The sequence below is a fragment of the Cucumis sativus genome, unplaced genomic scaffold (genome assembly GCF_000004075.3).
Source record: "Cucumis sativus cultivar 9930 unplaced genomic scaffold, Cucumber_9930_V3 scaffold58, whole genome shotgun sequence".
Lineage (NCBI taxonomy): Eukaryota > Viridiplantae > Streptophyta > Magnoliopsida > Cucurbitales > Cucurbitaceae > Cucumis > Cucumis sativus.
Genome location: NW_022279555.1, coordinates 44,026 through 65,494, shown reverse-complemented (window position 1 = coordinate 65,494; position 21,469 = coordinate 44,026). Strand labels below are relative to the sequence as shown.

The window sequence follows — 21,469 nt, the reverse complement described above, 5'->3', positions numbered from 1 at the left end:
TTTTGTCAGTATTTTTGATAGTATGTGTATGACTTGATTCCAGCATCATGACGTTCGATGTGATTCTTGAGAGATGCAATCTCATTATCCTTTTCTTCAACGACCTTCATGAGCCTGTTGATCTTCTTTTTAAGCTCAGTCATTATGTCTTCACTTGTATCCACGTCAGTCACCATAATCGACATGATATTTGGATGAGGCATCTTCTCATTCGAGCGTTCACAGGAGGAAATTTGTTCGTCAATCACAGGATTTTCTTCGACTATAATTCCACCTTTTGGTGGCTTGGACAGTTGCTCCCAAATGTTCTTTGCGGCCTCAAAGGATGGCATTTCCTCAGATGATTGAGTCTCCCTTGAGCGGCTGTGAGTATTTGGCTGCTTGCCGATGTCATTTGTTCGTCAATCGACATGATTTCTTTAGATGTTCTTCAAAAGAGAAAGAGATGAAAGGTAGAGATTGTCTCACTGGACGTGTCAAACTGTTCACACGAGATTTTGAAGAAATGTATTTCGTGGAGTTGAACTTTATATATTAAAGAATATTGTGAATACAACCTCTAGTATTTACTCTTTTGATGTTTTTTCTCGAATACAAGTTAAAACTTAGAACTTTTTATTTTCGATCTTCAGGATGTTGTAGTTGCACGTTGATTTGAACTTCGATCTTCTGGAATCCAAGAAAAGTTTAATTTTCCAAGTCTTCAATCTTTCAGAAGTTGTTGATCTCGAAGTTGATACAAACTTGCACGTCTTGAGAGCTTGTAGAAGTTTGAATCTTCAATTCTTCAGAGCTTCAATTCTTCTTTCAACCAAAGACCCCTTTTAAAATGAATGACAGTGGTCTCTATTTATAGACATTTCATGGGCTTTAGGTGAATTGGGGTCATTTGCTTACTGGGCTTGAACTTGAGCCCATTTGCTTGTTGGGCTTGGATTTGAGCCCATTTGCGAGATGAGTTTGGACTTGGGCCCATTTGATTCTTGGACTTGGGCTTGAGCCCATTTGTTTTGTTGGATCTGAATTGGGTTGGGTTGAGTAACTTAATTATCCAAACTCAAACAAAAGTATAATCATCATTATTTACTGTGATGATGTGACGTAATTTAATTGGTCAAAATTTCTTGCTCAACACTCACATTTTTGTATTGTTTTCCATTCTAAAATAATTCATCCATGATTTATAGAGATTTATCTCTTACATAATTTAAAGCATAGTATTAGAATAATGTTGAAAATCATTTTATCTATTTGTTAAACTTGTTAATAATCCTATATGAAATTTTCAAAAAATTGATATTTTATATATTGAATATATGTAAAAAAGAATAGAAAAAAACTGTCACAAATAATAAATTCGACAAAATATTTACTAGATTATATTAATAATAGATATTGATAAGCCCTTATATGTTTAGTGACATTGATCGATCTATCGAATATCAAATTTTAAAATACCTTATAAATATTTTAATTAATTTGGCTATTTTTAATAGTAATAATAAAAAAAAACAATATAACACAAACAATTATACTTATATTGTACTCCAAAATTACAAGTTCCTAAACATAAATTAGAGTTAGTTGGAGTTTGGTTTAGAGATAAAATTTAAAACGGGAAAAAGAAAGAAGAAGAAAAAAGAAAGAAATGAAAAGAAGTAAGCCTGATGTCACATGTGAAGCTTTGACCCCAAAAATCACCCGCAAAATTGCGCCAATACGTGCCACGACTCCTTTAGCATGGCCCAGGAGTAGCCCAACGTGGTCCCGAGACAGCCCAAGGGTGACCAGGACATATGCCCACGACATTGGCAGGCACCTCTCGAGGACAGCTCACAGGCCCCGCACGCGTGCCACGAAAAGGGTTGCTTGCAAAGAGTACAACTAATGCTCGAGCGGGGATTCAACTGGTATGCCTCCCCTATAATACATTTTGAACATTTTCAGCTCTGGCAGGCTTGCATATGAAAATGCCGAAACGTCACACCCAAGCTTTATGACCTAGAATGAAAAGCAAACACCTATGGTGGGATTTTAATTTCCATATTAATCAATTAACATGCATACAATACAATATAACCTTTATATCATACATTTTAATGCATGAACATGTTAACCTATGGTGGGATTTTAAATCTATATGACATTCAAAATGCACATACAAATTTAAAGTAATTTAATCATACATCACATGCATAAATAAAAAAAAACACCCTAAAATGGACTGATTTTTGGCTCCTAAATTAAGCTAAGTACTAAATTATTACATAATTACTTTGGTGTAGTACAGAACCACTCCCAAAAACTTCGAACCGGCTGAAAAACCAACCGAAACCGCTTGAACCGGCCCAGGCGCACACGGGTCGGGCGAAGGCAGGACGCGGGGGACGCAGGCGGCACAGGCGCGCGGGCGCAGGAGGGCGCGCGGGCGCGGCGCGCGTGCGGGTCGCGAAGCGGGTCAAGGCGGGTTTTCGGGTCTGTGACCTTCTTTTCTTCATTTTTTTTCAATTCTCTCACCCGGTTGAACCAGTTACAGCCTAACTTCAACTCTAATGACTTTTTTTATTTTTTTAAAAATTACAAACACTTTGCAACAATAAAAATAAGCCATTAACAAGGCTAATTACAATAATTAGAACAAAAACACTTAATCTAGAGCCAAAATCATAATATATCCATTTTAGTTCAAACCAAAATTTATCTAATAAATATGAACCCACCACATGCAATTGGGTAAAAATGAAGCATGCTCTGATACCACATGATAGAACTAAGTCATGCACAGCGGAAAAAGAATCGAATTTCTACCCTAATTGCCACAATTAACATGTAACCATAAACTAATCAAATTAGGGTTTTAAGAAATATTACCTTTGAAGCTTTCAAAAGGTTTGATATCTTCTTACCAATTCTAACCGAGACCACCACTAGTACTCAACTGCTATCCTCTAGACAAAGAACCGGGTTGTGGGACCCAATTTTGGTGTAGAAAGTAATGGAGATAAAATGAGATTGGAAGCTTTCTTTTTTCTTTTGTTGAGATGATGAAAATGATAAAAGAGGCAAAAGTTTTTTCAACATTTGAAAACACCTCTATTTATAACCTAATTACATGAAAAAATGCATGCAATTCATTTGCCAAATCTCAACACCTAATGTTCCACTAACAATTAGTGGAACTTAGTGGGCTAGGTGTCTATATCTCATATAGCCACATATCCCACTAAGAGTTAGTGGGATTATCCAACAAAATGTTGGATTTTCCCACTAACTTAGTCCAAGGGTAAAATGGTCATTAGATATTTCTAGTCAAAAGTCAAACTTTGACTTTTCTTAGTCAAAAGTCAATATTTTGACTTTTTACCATTTTGTCCGTCTTGACTAATTCCAACCTCCCGAGCATGAATCCGCATTCATTTTTCCAAAATTCAAATCACATTTGAATATAAGGCCGGTCAAAGTTTGACTTTTCAAAGTCAAAAGTCAACATTTTGACTTTTTACTATTTTTGACCAATTCTATCAATTCCGAGCTTCTTAGTATGAATCCGCATTCATACTTATAGTATGTAAAACATAAAGCTCTATTTCTAATTAGAAGACCGACGACTATATCACTATATTTGTCGGTTTCCCTTTCTTCTCCCAATTCGAACAATTCGACTTATTTCATCACACTGTTCTAAGTTTAATCCATATGAGCTAGCAGAGGAACCTAATGGACCTATAGATCATGGGCTCCAACGATTCAAGATTAACTAGCTAAACTCTTTTAAACCGAGTTAATCAACATTCGTTAACTAACGGGTCATTCCACTAAAGTCCCGTAGTTGCACTCCCCTCACTATAGATATATTTGTGTCCATTTGATAAAACCATAATCAGTAAGTTAATCCTTCACAGGTTGCTCGTAACCTTGGCTGGGTCAAAATACCGTTTTACCCCCAAGATTACATCTTGCTCCTTAAGTCCCACTAATCCACTATTGAACAATTGGTTTAAGGTTCAATCCTATAAACTTAATCCCTCTCGGGCCAATGAGAGGGTGGGGCCCCTTGTTCAAGACTTGGATTCAGTGCTTAAGAGAACAACCTATCTACTAACCCTAAAGCGGGTAGGAGTGAATTCCATCTTGTACCCTATGTTCCCAGCTATCCACCCGATCTTACCTCTGAAATGGGAGGCTTATTGGGCCAACGCTGATGAGCTGCCCTCACCTATGCAGATCTAAGGATAATCTCGTGTGAACAGGAGTTCATAGTTAACTCAGGATTAAGACTAAGTTACCTAGGTCATCAATAATTGAGATAGTCAGTTTTAAACAGTAAACGGTGTTATAACGTAAAAAAGACTAATTCATGGTTCAGTCTTATGTAAACATTTTACATAGGATGCCCCCACTTTCATGTCTCTACATGAACGATTAGGATCACCTCGTTTGTACTACAAAGTGGGCCGCATCCATAGTTTCTCTAAATAAGGCGCCCAACCTTTATTTCATATACTATAGACTATTTAGGCTATATACTCGAACTTGATCCACGTTTATGTTTACACATAAAGTTCAAGTTTATTCAAAAATAGCCTTGGAACTTGATTTATTGGATTTAAGATTATAATATTTAATTTCTCAATAAACAACTTTATTGAACAGAATATGATTTACAAACTACGAGTTTTAGGACAAAAAATTCCAACAGACAGGCCTGTGTACGAGCCGACACATGTGGAGTCCCATGATTGCTTCTCTTACGTTCTGACCCAAAATCAAGTTTGAGCACGACTCTTCGTCTCCTTACTTGATTCGAACTCATATTCGGCCGAGTACCGAACTGGCTGGCAACGTCGTTGTTCATCTCTCTAACAAAAGTTGATCTATGGGAACATTGTCTCCCATCCTTTAGACTGGTTGCTATGGCCAACGTTTCTTCTTCAAACACCGTATAATTGCCCTCTGTGGCACTCTTCTTCTGACCCTCAAATGCGATAGGGTGTCTATTCTACAGTTAGGCACCACTCAACGCATGACTACGCACCTCAACGTAAGCTTTAATAGGTTGGGTCACACTCACGGACCCAAGAATTGTCCCTCTCCTCGGGGCTTGCTTCAGGACACGGCTGTCGACACTCAACCGTCCCTTCTCTTCCTTCCATAAGCAGTCTTGTGCTTGATACGGAGCTTTTGCAGGTCTAGTGAATCCTGCACCCGACAATCTCCTTGACTGTCTTCGGAGTTTAGACGACTCTGACTGCGCCATACGACAATCACTCTTCGTAGGCGATTCCAATATGGGCAAACTATCACGTTTCCCATCACCACATCTCTTCATGACACACCTTGTGTCTTTCTGAACACGACCCTCTCTCAGTTGCATGGCCGAGATCATTCTCAGTCCTTTGGGTTGCCGAAGGTCTGTCTGCACAACGGTGGGGGTAGACCCCGTGATCATCAGACATTTGGCTGCAGGCATTATGATCACTTGATGTTCGAGAAGGAATTCCATTTCGAGGACTACGTCAAAGTCATCCATGCCTACAACCACAAAATCAACGAAACCGCTCAATCCTTCCAACTGTATCGCTGTCCGTTTCACTATCCCAACGACAGGTAGAGCTCTAGAATTTACGACCTTCATTTTTCCCGTACCCTTCTTCCAATGAAGGTTTAGTCGTCTGGCTTCGACCACTGTTATAAAATTATGAGTGGCACTGGAGTCAACCATAGTGCCTTTGCATGCTTTCGGTTGATCCAAGTGTCAACATATATTAGGCCCCTTTTAGTACGACCACTTGTCTCTCTCGGTTTCTTCTGAAGGGACGACAAGAGTCTTATGGCTCCCACTCTAACATTCTGAACTCCTTCTACTTGCCCAACTTCCTTCTCTGGTTGACTCGACGTGTCATCTGAGTCTGCAGCTAAAGAGGCCCGAAAGGCATAGAAGACAGCTTTATGTAGGCATTCCCTTGCCCGATGTAGTCCGTTACAAATGTAGCAACTGATAGGAGTGTGAGATGTCCTCTGACTATTGGGCCTTTGCCCCATGTTCCCCGTATTTGACTGGAAAGGCTTGCGGTCTCTACCGGGACTTCTACTTCCACTGACAGCTTCGAAAGAATTTGGTCGGCTGTTTTGATCTCTCCCAGGTGAAGAGCTTTATTGACGTCTCGTCTCTTGAGCGTCACTAGACAGATCAAACAAACGCTCAGCTGTTGCATAGGCTGACACAAGGTCTTGAACTCTCTGTTCGTATAACTCAGTCCTTGCCCATGATTTTAACCCTTCAACAAAACTGAAGATTTTGTCCTTCTCGGTCATATCAGATATGTCTAACATCAGCCCCGCAAATTGCTTCACATATTTCCGAATGGTTCCAGTGTGCTTTAATTCCCATAGTTTCCATCGAGCCAGAATGTCGACATTCTCGGGGAAAAACTGTGAGCGAAGTTCTCTCTTCAAACTGTCCCAAGTGTCTATTACGCAACGCCCTTCTTGAATGTCAATATATCGGGACCTCCACCATAACTTTGCATCCTCAGATAGATGCATGGTCGCCAATGTCACTTTGGCTTCCTCCGCCACGGTGTTTGTGGCTTTAAAATACCGCTCAATATCGAAGATAAAGTTTTCCAATGCCTTTGCATCCCTTGGCCCACAGAAGGGCTTGGGTTCTGGGATCTTTATCTTGCCAATTGTAATCGCTCCTCCAGCCGGAGCTTGATTGGCCAACGCTCGCATCGTAAGGTTCACCTTCGTGTTCACCTCTACGATTTCATTTCTAACGACATCCAGGGTGGCTCGAAAGTCCTCTGTCATACCATTTATCATCTCCATTATATCCTTCTGAGAGTTATCTAGCTCTATAACTCGCTCCTCCATTCGGGCAACAGAGCCCGATGAACTGTTCCCACGCTCGTAGGGAACATTTTCAATTTTCCTGATTTGTGACTCTAACGTGTCAACTCTAGCCAACAAATCATGTATGGGTAATCCGTCCAGGCGACCAGACACCGCATCAACAACATCGACTCTCTTGGCAACTTTCTCAAGTCGTTCTTCCATAAATCGGATGGAATCAGAAACTTCCTTCAGGTGGAGCATTTGCTCTTCGATCACCACCAACCGTTCTTCATGGGTCTTGCCCGTTCGTTTTACCGTCAACATCTCTCTGTCTAAACTGTCAGCCAATTTGGCTCTGATACCACTTGTCACAATCGTAGCGTTTCAACCTCGAGAAGGACGATTGTGCGACACTTGTTCTAACTCAACGAACAAGCCAGTCGATAAAAATCCAAGAGTTGTAGGTAACGTCGACGTATGTCGTAACCTTCCTTTGCGTTTTAGGGAAATTTTATTTATAAAACGCGGGAAAGAAAGAAATAAATTGAAATAGACGTTACGATAAGCATTAAAGACCGTCAATTGCAAGGAAAAATGGTTGCTTCCAAAGAGTACAACTAATGCTCGAGCGGGGATTCAACTGGTATGTCTCCCCTATAATACATTTTGAACATTTTCAGCTCTGGCAGGCTTGCATATGAAAATGCGAAACGTCACACCCAAGATTTATGATCTAGAATGAAAAGCAAACACCTAAACTAGTCATGGAAACTAAAGATGAGATAAACTGGGGATAATCGGAGCATATAACCAAAGGTAAACACACTTTGGAAAAATATGTCCGTGACACCCGACACCAGCACCCACCATCGGGCCCATGCGCACGGGCCCATGCGTATGGCCAGGCGGCAAGCCAAGCAACCGCGGCGCGGGCTCCAGTCGGCCGCCCATGCTCGCCCAGGTATGGCGCGCACGACGTCCGCGCACGCTCGCCGATGCTAACATTGCGCGCAGCCTACACCAGCGACAGGCGCGCGCGGCCCCCTAGTGCGCTCGCCCCGTGTCTGCCCCAGTTCCAGATGCTCCGAGAACCTCCCAGAAGCTTCAAGAAGGACCTAGACACGCCCATGTGCGTGCTGCCTCGCCCATGCTCGACCTAGACAGCCTCAGAAGCCTCTAGAACGCCCTAGACAGTGCTGGAACGTGCTGGAATGCGCGAGAAGCTCCCGAGAAGGCCTCAGAATGTGCTGGATGATTCTGAAACGTGCTGGAACACTTTAGAAGGCTATTATGACGGTTAAGAAGTGTCATAAAAGGTCTAATCCTCTCTAGAATGTTCTAGGCTTCCTTGTAATGTACTAAATGATCTTGTATCATCTAGAAACTCCCTTGGCCGACCTTCTAAGGCCCAAGGTCGGTGGGGAAGGTCTATAAATACTTAGGGAGGGCCTCATTTGTACCAAGCCTTGCAACCTTGCAACTTTGCATGTGTTAGCCAAGCAAGGTCACCTTGCCATACCAAGTCTCCTTGCCCATGGCCCCCATGGCAAGAGACAACATATTTGTACCCAAATGTGTATTAATCTATTCTTGGAATGCAGTGTATCATTCCCAAGACGTATCCATCCAAACTCCCTTATCCTTCCAACCTCTCTCGTGTCTTGCAACCAACCCAATTAATTTCGCTGCAACACGTTGGTGTAGTGCTTGGCGCACTACCCCTTCCCGAAAAGGCTTACTTGGCTACGTGGGCATTGTAGTTAGCCAAGTGCCGCACGTATGGTTAGCTTCAGACTTTAACCACGTGACACTAGCCTCATCAGTCGTCTTCCTTTCTCTATCAAATAGCCGCCGACCCTCTTCTCCGGCGACACTCCAGCGGCCACACCCACCGAACGCCCAGCTCTGTAGTCGACGACGGTCTACGTTCACTCTGTACGGCTTCAGGAGCATTGTTTCTTCTTCGTTCGAGACTCCAGCGTGAACGAACAACAAGTTCTAGATCACGTTTTCAATGACTGGGTGTGTGTTTCCGGCTGCGGCGGCGTTTTTGGCTTAGGGATAAGTGTCACTCGTGGAAGTTCAATAGGTGTTAATCTTTGTCCAAGGAAGTGAATTTTCAAGGATGATTGTCGATCGAGGTAATTAGTTTCAAAATTGTTTGCATGCTTTAAATGGCGATTCATATGTGGTCGATTGTTAATTGACATCTCGGATTGAATGAACTGTTGATCTTACCAAGGGGTAGCCATACCTGCTGGGCTACATGAACTATGCATTTTTCCTACTTTGTATTTGAACTGAATGATTGAAAGTTTTGTTTGTATGGATGTATTTGTTGATCGAAAGTTCTTTTTACCGATTGAAGAATTTTCATTTGAAAGTATTGAAATATTAGTGTTATAAAAAGTATGAAAATACCATTCATTATAGGAGTTTCAGCTTGAAGCATTTAGGTTTTAAAACTTATTTGCTTGCAATATTTTGATTTTGAAAGTATTCTTTCTAGAAAAATTTTGACAGAAAGTTCTGTGAATTTCAAAGCTTGATATGAGAATTGCTTATTGAGTATTTTTGTACTAATCTTTGATTTCAAAGTGTTTTCAGATGGAAAATCAGGTGATAGTTTTAAAGGGTAGTTAGGGTGACTCTATTCTGAAGCAGCCACCAAGCAGAGTCTAAGTTGAATTTTCGTTTCCTTTGATTATTTGATCTTTACAAACTCTTGTCTAATTTGGTCAGTTTAGCCTTCTCGATTCCCATTGTCAGCCATTTCTATTTCCCAATCTAGACAATGTTTTCTAACCTTTCTTGCTTATGATTCTACAAATTACTATAATCCCTCATCGTTTCACCCAGATTTGTGCTTTCATTGATGCAAAGGTCAAATGGGTTAGAGATCCATACCTTGATTTTGCAGTTCAAAGAGAGAAAAACCTCAAACAAGTAATTTCCCTTAAGAATATAATAATTTCGAGTCCTTTAACATCTGTTCCACTTTCTTCTTGTCTTTTTGCTTAATCAGAACCTCAAAGTTCCCACTACCACCATCTCCAAGTTCTTCGAGTTATACCCTTATGTTTTCATCCAATTCCAGCCTAGTCTTGGTCTCCATCCTCATGTCAAAATCACCTCACAAGCTTTACTTCTCCACAAGGAAGAATCAACCATTCATAACTCTCGACTGCATAGAGATGATGTTGTGAAGAGGTTAGCAAAACTATTGATGCTCATAGGGGTTGGAAAATTTCCCCTATATGTTATTGAGAGGTTGCAATGGGATTTGGGTTTACCCTATAGGTTCATTCCAACCCTTCTTGCTGGTTATCCTGAATATTTTCAAGTTTGTAGTGTGAAAGACTGTTTAACAGGTGAACAAACTCTTGCATTAGAGCTACTTTCTTGGAGGAAAGACCTTGCAGTCTCTGAATTGAAGAAAAGGGAATCTCTGGAAGGAAATTTTGGGAGAAGGAAAATAAATCATATTCCATTTCCAATGAGTTTCCCGAGGGGTTTTGATTTGCAAAAGAAAGTGATGAATTGGGTGGAGGAGTGGCAGGATTTGCCTTACATTTCGCCCTATGAAAATGCATTCCATCTAGCACCAAATACGGACCAAGCTGAGAAATGGGTTGTGGCTGTTCTCCATGAGTTGCTTTATCTTACGATCTCGAAGAAAACCGAAAAGGAGAACATCTTCTGCTTGGGAGACTATTTGGGGTTTGGTTATAGGTTTAAGAAAGCCATAGTTCATCACCCAGGTATATTTTATGTCTCAAACAAGATTAGAACACAAACTGTAGTTCTTCGGGAGGCTTATAAGAAGGATTTTTTTGGTAGAGAAGCACCCTTTGATGGGGATGAGGCATCGGTACCTTCACCTTATGAACAAAGTTATAAGGAAACCTAGACCAGATGTCATATTAGCTTCTTCCAGAGGTAAAAGTAGCAATATTGCATTGGCCAATAAAGAAGTTTAAATGAAAGATTTTGTTGTCCTTTTTCATTCATCGGTCTTGAGGAATACTATGCTGTCTCATAACAGTGCATTTCATGAGTGAAAACAGTATTAAAGCCTTCATGATCAGACATGACTCTGGCAGTTGAATTGTTTTTTCTTAAGAGCTTGGTGACATCTTGGTAGAGCATCAGAGAAATTTTGTTAGTTAAATTGTGTTTAGGTTAGCGTTAATTGACTTGTATTCTCCCTTTTGAGGTAGAAGGTTCAATAAAGGGTAGTGAATAGTTTGACATAACAATTGTTTGTAATAAATTGCTTCCGTTGAATTGTGTAAGTTGTAAAAGTTCATATTTCTTAAGTTTTCCATGTTTTTGTTATATAGGTATATTTAAAAAATACAGGTTGTTACAAAATTCTTTCCAAATTTTTTAGTTGTGCAGTGGCGGGTCCATCATTCTTCTGCTATCCTCTGTAGCTTTCTGAGTTCTCTGACTATAGCTCGACCTTTAAGCTTTTTAAGCTTTCTTAGGCTTTTCCATATAGAGGTTGAGCTAACTGAATTTTCCTGTAACACTAACATTAATCTTTGGCTTTACCTTTGTGTTGTAACATGTTATTACTACTTAGTGACTTCCATTACAATATCTATTAATCTAACCTTCATTGTTGGCTTAAGTTGTTCTGGTGTAATATGTCAGTAGTTTGTAATTTTAGAGAAAGACCTTAAGGCATGTAGGAAAATAATAGGAAGGCAATTGTCAATTGTGAAGTCAAGCACATGAATGTTTTGACTTTTGAGTATGAGTATTATTGTATTATATAATACAACAAGAATGCCTTCATTGTTTTTTTTTTTTTTAATGACTAATAAAATTGCTCTGAGGGTTGTTAATAAATGCATTATGCATATATGTGGTTCTGAGTTTGTATAAATATTATTTCTTATAGTGTATTTAGTTTCTTTAAAATATTATTAATAATTAATAATAAATATAAAAAAAAGTTTCTTTTACGAAATTTTATACACTGTCCAAACTTTTTACTGAATCAAACTCCAAAAATATTGAATCCAAAAATAATTAAAGAAATTGTAATGTATAACCAAATAACTTGTATATTTTGTAAATACAAACATAGTTCTGATTTTTTTTTTTTTATCTTTCACTTTTTTTTTGTCGTGAAAAATTGTTTTATAAAGGATTAGGACTTTAGTGAAATAACTCTCAAATTCCCTAATGGATAGCCAATTTTAATACTCCTAACATATGCAACTTTAGTGAAATCTGGATGGATATTATTGGAATAACTCCTAACGTCAAATAAAAAGCCTACATCAGAAACTTCTTTTTAAAGGAACATGACTCTTTTAATGGATAAACAAGTCCTCTGGACGAGGTCCATATGAGAAAAGAATTCTAGAAAGTTTCTTATCAATGATCTTTGTCAATATTCTTCCTTTGCAAAATGAACCAAAAATCTTTGCAATATTCTTCGTACCTCCTACTCATCCTCTAGACTTGTTTATCCATTGAACAAAAACAAAGGCTCCATAAGATAGGGTATTTTTGGGATATTGCCTAAAATCAAGCGAAAATCTTCTATATATTTTTTTGTGCCCAACTCTTCTATCTTAGATTTTTATCTTTCTATATATTCTCATTTACAAAGATCAAGCCTAGGTCTTGAACTTTTTCCATAATAAGTGGAACCCTCTATTGAGGTGCTGAGAACGATAATGTACGAGTCAGTCCGTGAAAAACTCACAACTGCTACGTGGGCTTCTTCATCCTAATCGAATTTGCGGAAATTCCATCATCTATCCCATGAAAGGGAAATATAATTGATTATGTATATCAGTGACTTTGAAAGGAGTGCAAAAGAAAGGCAGAGGAGAAAAGGCGAGACCAAAAGCTTTACCGTCTTCTTTTGGAGCAGGAAGCCTCATTCCTTCTTATTTCCTTTTATTCATTCTCAGTTTCAGCTCTTCTTGCTAAGGATGGATCACTCTTTCATTCGTGAGGTTATTAGATAAGTGGCTTAAAAGGAGAAATAATAGTCGAAATACCGTAGGTATTAACTCAAATTCAGAAATGCAAGGTTTTGACTCCCTTGCTCCTATGCCTTCCTATGCCTTTCATCCTAAAGTTTCTGAAACTTCCTTTTATTTCCAGGTAGACTTTTGAGAGCAGGAAGACAACTAATCATGCTGGTTGGAGTCTCCAACGAGTATCCGGATCTCTCCTCCTCAAATCTTTTTTCTTAAATGCTCTTCTCACGCATATTGAATTGTGCCTCTTGGCACTACCCATAATGATCCTTCTCATTATTTAAGTGCATTTGAACTTCTAAGTCGATCTCTTGTGATAAATGGACATGATACTGATGGAACTCGTAGCCAATCGACTGAGAATTCAATCTTATTGTTTGCATAAAACAGAAAATTACACAAAATTACACGTCTTTGTTTCCCTCTCTTCCAAGAGATAACAGAAAGATTCAAATACTGCAAAAAATATCCATCCCTCCCTCCCTTAACAAACTTATTTATATGGCTAACTAACCTATCCCTAACCAACCAATTTCTCACACGTGTCTCCCTCCCTTAACAACTTATTTTATTTATATGGCTAACTAACCTATCATTAACACGTGTCTCCCCCCTTAACAAACTTATTCCCCTTCCTCCTGTAGTGATATAATATTGGAGGTCTAACATTACTCTCCTTCTCCAAATTCACCTTGTCCTCAAGGTGAAAATCTGGAAAACGCTGCTTCAACTCCTCATATAGCTCCCAAGTAGCCTCATGTTGTGGAAGGCCCTTCCATTGCACTAACACGTCCCAGTCTCCCGCCTTGTTTTTTGAATAACTATAAACCTTCTCGGGAGTATCCCTCCATTCATGATTTTCTGTTAAACAAGGAACATCATGCTTATATTCCTTGTGCTCTCCCAACACCTTTTTTTAGCTGTGATACATGAAATATCGGGTGTATGGTTGAATTCTCTGGTAATTCCAGCTTGTAGGCCACCGGACCAATTTTAGCTATCACCTTGTACGGTCCAAAGAACTTAGGAGAAAGTTTTTCATTTCGTTTTCTTCTGACAGTCACTTGTCGGTATGGCCTTATCTTCAATAAAACCAAATCTCCAACCTGGTAATGAACCTCTCTTCTCTTGGTATCGGCATATTTCTTCATCTTGTCCTGTGCAACTCTCAAGTGTTCACGTATGGCTCCTAACACCACATCTCTTTCTCTCAGCTGTTCATCTAACATAGAGTTAGTAGTGTCCCTCTCTCCATAGTATATCAAGGGAGGTGGCAAACGCCCGTACATAACCTGAAATGGTGTGACTCTGAGTGCATGCTGATATGTAGTGTTATACCAATATTCTGCCCACGGTACCCATTTAACCCATTCCTTAGGCTTCTCTCCACAAAAGCAACGCAAGAATGTCTCCACTCCACGGTTAACAACTTCTGTTTGACCATCCGTTTGTGGATGATATGCTGTGCTGTGGTTCAATTTGGTTCCTGCTACGCGAAATAATTCCCTCCAGAAGTGACTTAAAAACACCTTGTCTCTATCTGAAACAATGGATTTGGGATATCCATGTAACCGCACGACTTCCTTCACAAATATTTCAGCTACCGTCTTTGCTGAATATGGATGTTTCATAGGGATGAAATGTCCATATTTACTGAACCAATCAACCACTACAAATAAGACTTCATACCTTGCTGCTTTAGGTAATCCCTCCACAAAATCCATTGAAATATCCTCCCATACCCGATTGGGTACCTCTAACGGAGTTAACAGTCCAGCTGGTGATAGCGCCAAAGTCTTATTTCTTTGACATATCATGCACTCCTCGCAATACTTCTTCACTTCCTGCTTCATACCTTCCCAATGTAACTCCGCAGCCATCCTTTTGTATGTCCTTAAGAACCCCGAGTGACCCCCAAATACCGAATCATGATAAGTGTGTAAGATGGTGGGAATCAACTTAGATGTTTTAGATAATTCTATTCGATCCTTGTACATCAGCAGCCCCTGTTTGATTGAATATCTTCCCTCCTCCAACTCTTCGGTCTCACTCAATTTCTGCATAACATTCTTCAACTTCTCGTCTTGTGCCACTTCTGCCTTGATGACTTCGATATCGATCAGTTTAGGGGCTGTCAACTGATTCAAGTGTATTGTTGGTGGTACTCTGGACAGTGCATCCGCGGCTTTATTCTCTAACCCCGGTTTATACACCACCTCAAAGGAATATCCCAGAAGTTTGGATATCCACTTCTGATATTGGGGCTGTATCGCTCTCTGTTCCAGCAGAAACTTCAAAAGAACGTTGATCAGTCTTGACTAGAAAACTCTTCCCCAACAAATATGGACGCCACCTTTGCACCGCCATTACTACTGCCATCAACTCTCTCTCATATACAGGTTTGACTCTATCCCGCACTGCCAGTGTATGACTATAATACGCAATTGGTCGTTGGTTCTGGATTAACACAGCCCCCAACCCGAATCCAGAAGCGTCAGTTTCTATTTCAAAGGGCATATTGAAATCAGGTAGAGCTAACACGGGAAGTGTCATCATGGCTTGTTTCAACCTATTGAATGCTTCCTGAACCTCCCTCGTCCATATAAATCCTCCTATCTTCAGTAATTGTGTCAAAGGAGCTGCAATTGTCCCATAATTCTGGACAAACTTGCGATAATACCCTGTCAGACCAAGGAATCCCCTTTACTTCCCTTACGTTAACAGGAGCGGGCCACTCCCTTATTGCCCTGATCTTTTCAGGATCCACCTCAACTCCATCCCCTAAAATAATATGTCCTAAGTAGTCCACCCGAGACTGAGCAAAGTTACATTTCTTCCTGTTTGCATAGAGTGCATTCCTCCTCAATACTTCTAATATTGCCCTCAAATGACTCAGATGATCTTTCAACCCCTTGCTGTAGATCAAAATATCATCAAAGAATACTAAGACGAACCTTCTTAGGTAGGGCTTGAATATAGTATTCATCAATGATTGAAAAGTGGATGGTGCATTAGTCACAACCCGAACGGCATTACCAAAAACTCATAATGACCCTCATGAGTTCTGAATGCTGTCTTTTCAATGTCATCAGTACTCATCCTAATTTGATGATACCCTGATTTTAGATCAATCTTCGTAAAAACAGTGGCTCCATTCAACTCATCAAACAACTCCTCAATCACTGGAATTGGGAACTTGTCTGGTACGGTAACGTTATTCAAGGCCCTGTAATCCACACAAAAACGCCAGCTTCCATCTTTCTTTCTTACCAATAGTACTGGACTGGAATAAGGACTTGTGCTTGGCTGTATTACTCCCGATGCTAGCATTTCTTCCACCAGTTTCTCCATTTCTGCCTTCTGGTGATATGCATACCTATAGGGTCGTACGTTCACTGGATCGGTTCCCTTCTTTAGGTGAATCTGGTGTTCTATTACTCTTCGTGGTGGCAACGTTTCGGGCCACTCAAAGAAATCTTCGAAGCTTTTCAACACTGCTGCTACTGACTCCTCTACAGCCAAAGTTTCATCAACGAGTTATCCCTTTCTAAGTCTTCCCTTCTTTCTAAAGCTCTGCATTCGACCAAAAACCCTTGATCCTTGTCTCCCCAAGATTTCATAAGGGTCTTTAAGCTGACTCTTGCCTTTGTTAGACTGGGGTCTCCCTTTATAACAATCTTCTCTCCGTGGTGGGTAAAAGTCAGAATTAAGTTTTTCCAGTCTACTCCCGTTATACCAAGAGAGTATAACCATTGCATCCACGCTTCCTAGCTCCAGTGGCAAGAAATCATCAATAACTCTCAATTCTCCAATTATCATCTCAATGGCTTCACAAACTCCCTTCCCTTTTATGGCCGTTCCCGAGCCTAATATGACTTCATAATTTGTAGTGCTTTTCGTGCTTATCTGCAGTTCCTCCACCAAAGCTTTCAGAAATGAAGTTATGTGTAGCTCCACAATCTACTAATACAATGATCTCCTTTCCAGTAAATTTTCCCTTCACCTTCATAGTTCCTGGATTAGTTAATCCCACGACGGAGTTTATCGACAACTCCACCACAATCTGCTCTTCTTGGAGAACTTCAGCCCCATTTAACTCTTTCTGCTCCGCCTTCTCTTCTTCAACGATTTCATATTCCTTATTATCCCCCATCACCACCAACATACGTAACTCCCTCTGCTCCTTCATCTTACACCTGTGGTCATGAGAATATTTCTCATTGCAGCGAAAACAGAGTCCCTTCTCTTTTCGTGATTGAAATTCGGCATCAGATAGTCTCTTCGTTGGGCCTGTTCTCCGCACCTCGTCGCCAGCCGTTCCTCTCAACGTGACGGTTCTCATCGGCCGGTTCCAATTTCCAGTCGATTGGATTCTGTTTTATGTAATTTTCTGTTTTATGCAAACAATAAGATTGAATTCTCAGTCGATTGGCTACGAGTTCCATCAAATCTTCTTACAGAAAGACAATTGTACCAGTTTGTAATTAGGTTCTGCGTTGAAGACCTTATTTGTAAAGCTCTCTAGAAAATAGATGAAAACGAAGTGAAAGAATTTCATTTTGATGCTTCACTCAATTTTTTGAGGTTGAAAAAGAACTGAAGGGGTACGATCGACCCACGGGGTGTGGCTCATGGTGGTTAAGCTAGTGGCTATCTCATTGCTTATGAGAATTTCACATTCATACTCTTCAGAAAGGTTTTCTCGTATTTGGCATCCAACCTGAATGACATCTAGAATGGTTAATAATTTCTTCATGCCTTGCTTAGCTTCTTCCTGATTCCCAAACTAACGACACAAAGGCAAGGAAAAGAGGTTCAAAGAATATTGATAGTCGCGGCAAAGGTTGAGGTCTCAAGAATCTTCCCCTAATCTCATCTACTCTATGGTTGTCCTATATTCATGTATATCAAGAAAAGCTAAAAGACAGACACCCATTCACTTGTCTTAGTGTACATAAAGTCAAATTATTCGATTTGACATTCTTCCATTTCCTAAAGTCCTAAAAACAAGGTGCGTGCAGACGCGAGGTTCTAATTGATCAGTAGTTGAAGGAGAGAAAGTAGCTTATTTCTAAGAAATTCTTATTACTATGGTATGATGAACAAGTAAGAAGGAGGGAAGGAAAAAGTCCCAACAAAAGGAACCTACGACAAGGAAGGAAAGTCTATTACCCACAAGAGTGCAGAATCAAGGAAAAGTTGCGGGTACGAGCTCTCTTTCATTCGTCGAACTCAAGCAATCTCCGTTTTACACCTCTACTAAACTGAATTAGTTGGCTTTTCCAAACTAGTAAAAAGACTAGAAACCTTGGACCTATGGCTATCCAACCAGGTCTTTCCACAAAAGGGGAAAGAGGTAGAAAGGAATAGCGAAGATGAGTTAAAGATCAAGAGGCATCAAAATGAAATTCTCCTTATATCTTTTCTTTCGAGATGATTAACTTCCTTATTTTTATATCTTGAGTCTATCTTCTTCTTTCTTTATGTAAGACCCAAACTTTGGGTAGTGTAGTCTTTTTCAAAGAGTTTAAGAGGTTTGAAAGAAGGAAAGTTTTTGGTTCAATATCAAAGAATAGTACTTTTTAGGCGTATTGGGTTGACTTGGCAAAATGGTTTTAGAGGTTAGAAAGGGTTTTGAGTGTTTAAGGTTGGCAAGAAAGAAGGATTAAAGAGGTTAGGTGTTTTAGCTAACTTCAGAAAGGAGTTTCTCACAACTCGGAAAATTACACTCAATCTAGACTTGAAAATTCATAATTTGAGTCTAGTTTATTGAAGAAGGTTGCTGGGCGTTTTGGATATGAGAAAGTTGACGTTTGGACAAAAGAAGGCAAGAGGGTCAGTTTGCGAGTGAATCTGAGCAAGCTACACTCTTAGAACGCTACAGAACGCATCGTTTGGCGTTTTCTTCCCTCAAAATTTCAGGAAAAATTTTTTAGGGAAGAAAACACATTTAGAGAAACTTTGTAGAAGAAAGTTTTGTCAAAAGAGTTATGGATTTTAAGTTATAACTTTTCTAAGTTGGGTTATGTAGTTTGGGCGAGAAACTAGGTGAGATGACCTTGGAAGTTAACTATGCGTTTTGGACAACTATGTGGCATGATAAGGGCAAGCGGTTTAAGGTTTTAGTGAGGTGTAAAACCTTGTTAGCATGCATTTTAAGGTGTAAAGTAAGTAGGAGGTTCCCTAAGAAGGTTTAAGGTGAATTTAAGCAAGGATGAGGTGTCAACTTGTACTCATGCAATGAACTCTATAAATAGGCCAAATTTAGTATTAAGTTTCTCACAATCCACTCGAGTGTTTTGAGTGAAATTAGTCTTAAAAGTTTTCATTTTGAGTCTATTTTCTAAGTTGGGGTTTTTGATTTAATTTGAGTAACGGCGAGTAGAAAGCAAGAAAGGTCAGAATACAGGTGGTTCTGAACAATGTGGACTTCCAGAGGGCTGTAGAGTACATCCGTTGGAATCTGAAGTTGAAAATTTTAGGTATGAATAACAAGACGTTTTTCAACAACTTTGTAGAAGGATATATGTTTATTTGAGTTCTGGATTTTAAGTTCTAAAGCTCTTCCTAATTATGGTTGATTAATCATTGATGTCCTTAAAAGTAGAAACGTGACATATCATGTATGCCCTTAAGTATCTCAGGCTTGTGTAGGCCAAGTTCAAAAAAGAAAATCAATTATGTTTAATAAGGAAGAAATAAAATATAACTTGTACAAATATTCTGAAAATCAAATGAATAAATGGAGTAAACACAAACTACAATTATAAACATCCAGAAGGGTCAAATGTCTACGAATAGACTAATGAGATTCAAAAATACCAGTCATGCTTGCATAACTGACTGAAAAAAATGTAATGTTTCCAAAAGATGCCGCATATCTCAAGTCCATTATACGAAAACCTAATGTTCTTCAGTTTGTAGTATCAACAATGCATGAGTAGTGTTAAACATGTCATTTCATTTAGTTTGCGAACTACTATGGCCTTCCTCTATTCTCATTCATTCATCATCGATCAAACAAAGTTAAAGAAATTTGATCACAAAAGCTCTTTCAAACAAAAAAATAAAAATAAAAAACAAACAAATAATTCAAAAAAATTAATTATACCAAACAAGGAATAATTAACTAAACAAAATGTAAGGGATGAATCTTAAGAAAACAAATTACTAAAACCATATCTGATACAAATTTAGGGGGGTTTTTTGTCTATCAAATAAACCAATAAAACAATGAACTTCAAGAATTAAAATTCACAAAAATAATTCAATAAAAGAATGGCAAAAAACCTCAATATCACAAAATTAATAAGACGAAATAGATGCATTCTACGAACTTGTTTTATTGCATGCTCACCACCCCTTCCAAAATTTATTTGATAAAAATTTAGTAAACTTAAAACACAGACAATAACAAAATTGTTGCAAACCTGCATTTACTGGTCAATGTCTTTAAATAAGCATTCTCTGACGTCAATTCTTGATTTTTAACTTCATAAGCATCCACCTAACCATGAGACAATTATGAGAATATTTTATTTAACCACTAACAATCATGCTCATGCACAGACATTTAAAATAGAGGTTTTTAACATACTATCCTTTTATAGAAATCGTTATCAGTTTTCTTGCCATTCCAAGTTCCACGTCGTCACCCCTCTTTCTGTTCATATCATACATTACAAAAGCCAGTAAATGAAAGGAATGATCCATTATGGGTAAAATATTGATAAATAACTAAAATATACTTGTAGCAAATTCATTATCTCCGTTCCTGATATAGATTCTTTCTTTTTCTCCATTAAGACTTGACTTGGTTTAGACATACAAAAACTCCTATATAACCTGAATCCAACTTGAGCCTAGAACCGAAAAATAACTAAAAGGTATCTCACACACAATTTGATGTACTCCTTTTCTTTCTTCTTCACCTCACGTATTTGTTGAGTTCCTACTTGCTTTGCACACAAAAAGAAAACATTAGTACTAAAATTATTACATAGAAACTAGTATCTATCTCACAGCATCCAACTACCATAACCTAATTGCCAATAACCCTTCTCTGGAGTTCAACATTTTCCTATTGTAGCTTGTCAATTTGAGCTTTAAAAGCAGCCTTACCTTTGGCTTCGTGTGGAAAAGAACTTCCTTGTTCAATGTTAAATAGAGAGAAATCATAGAATTTAGGCAAGTCTCGAGATTGTACTATTCGTGTAACTGTTGCAATCTCCATATCATATCTTTAACTTGTACTACCGACTTTAGCCTCTCAACTTTGGTCTCCAACCTTGATGTATCTTAATGTAGCCTGCCACAAGAAAATAAAGGTGACTGAATACAAGGAACCATGGTTGTGTGAAGGAATATTAAAAAGCTTTGCAACATTATTACCCTGAAATGAACTACATTTATTTCATATCTTAAACCAATCTCCCATAACAAGAAATGAACCAAAATTAGAAACAGGAGCTCTTTCAACACTACCGAAAGACATAATCTCACGAAGACACTTAGCAATAAAATCGAATCTTTAACGCATCACCATTCAAATCAAATGTTAAACAAATCTCCTCTTAATTCCAATTATTTGATAAGCGAGAAACAAAATAGATCATTAAGTAACA

General features: G+C 38.9%; 1 protein-coding gene and 1 pseudogene across 16 annotated transcripts in view; one reads left to right on the top strand and one right to left on the bottom strand.

Moving 5' to 3' along the window:
* Positions 1-6,128: 6,128 nt before the first annotated feature.
* The window catches only part of LOC116406038 (NAD-dependent malic enzyme 59 kDa isoform, mitochondrial-like), a 37,741-nt gene continuing 22,400 nt past the window's right edge, over positions 6,129-21,469 (bottom strand). For 2 of the 16 annotated variants that reach the window (XM_031889731.1, XM_031889735.1), the window contains exons 4-7: positions 20,594-20,803; positions 20,443-20,508; positions 20,276-20,352; positions 6,129-7,527 (exon numbers count right to left, since the gene is read on the bottom strand). In XM_031889731.1, the coding sequence (XP_031745591.1) occupies positions 6,154-7,161 (1,008 nt within the window). In that variant the 5' untranslated portion in view covers positions 7,162-7,527; positions 20,276-20,352; positions 20,443-20,508; positions 20,594-20,803 and the 3' untranslated portion in view covers positions 6,129-6,153. Of the gene's footprint in view, positions 7,528-20,275; positions 20,353-20,442; positions 20,509-20,593; positions 20,804-20,886; positions 21,154-21,469 lie in introns of those variants that run through there. The other 14 variants (XM_031889733.1, XM_031889739.1, XM_031889732.1 and 11 more) reach the window with 12 other exon arrangements.
* LOC116406037 lies at positions 7,843-11,161 on the top strand (annotated as a pseudogene).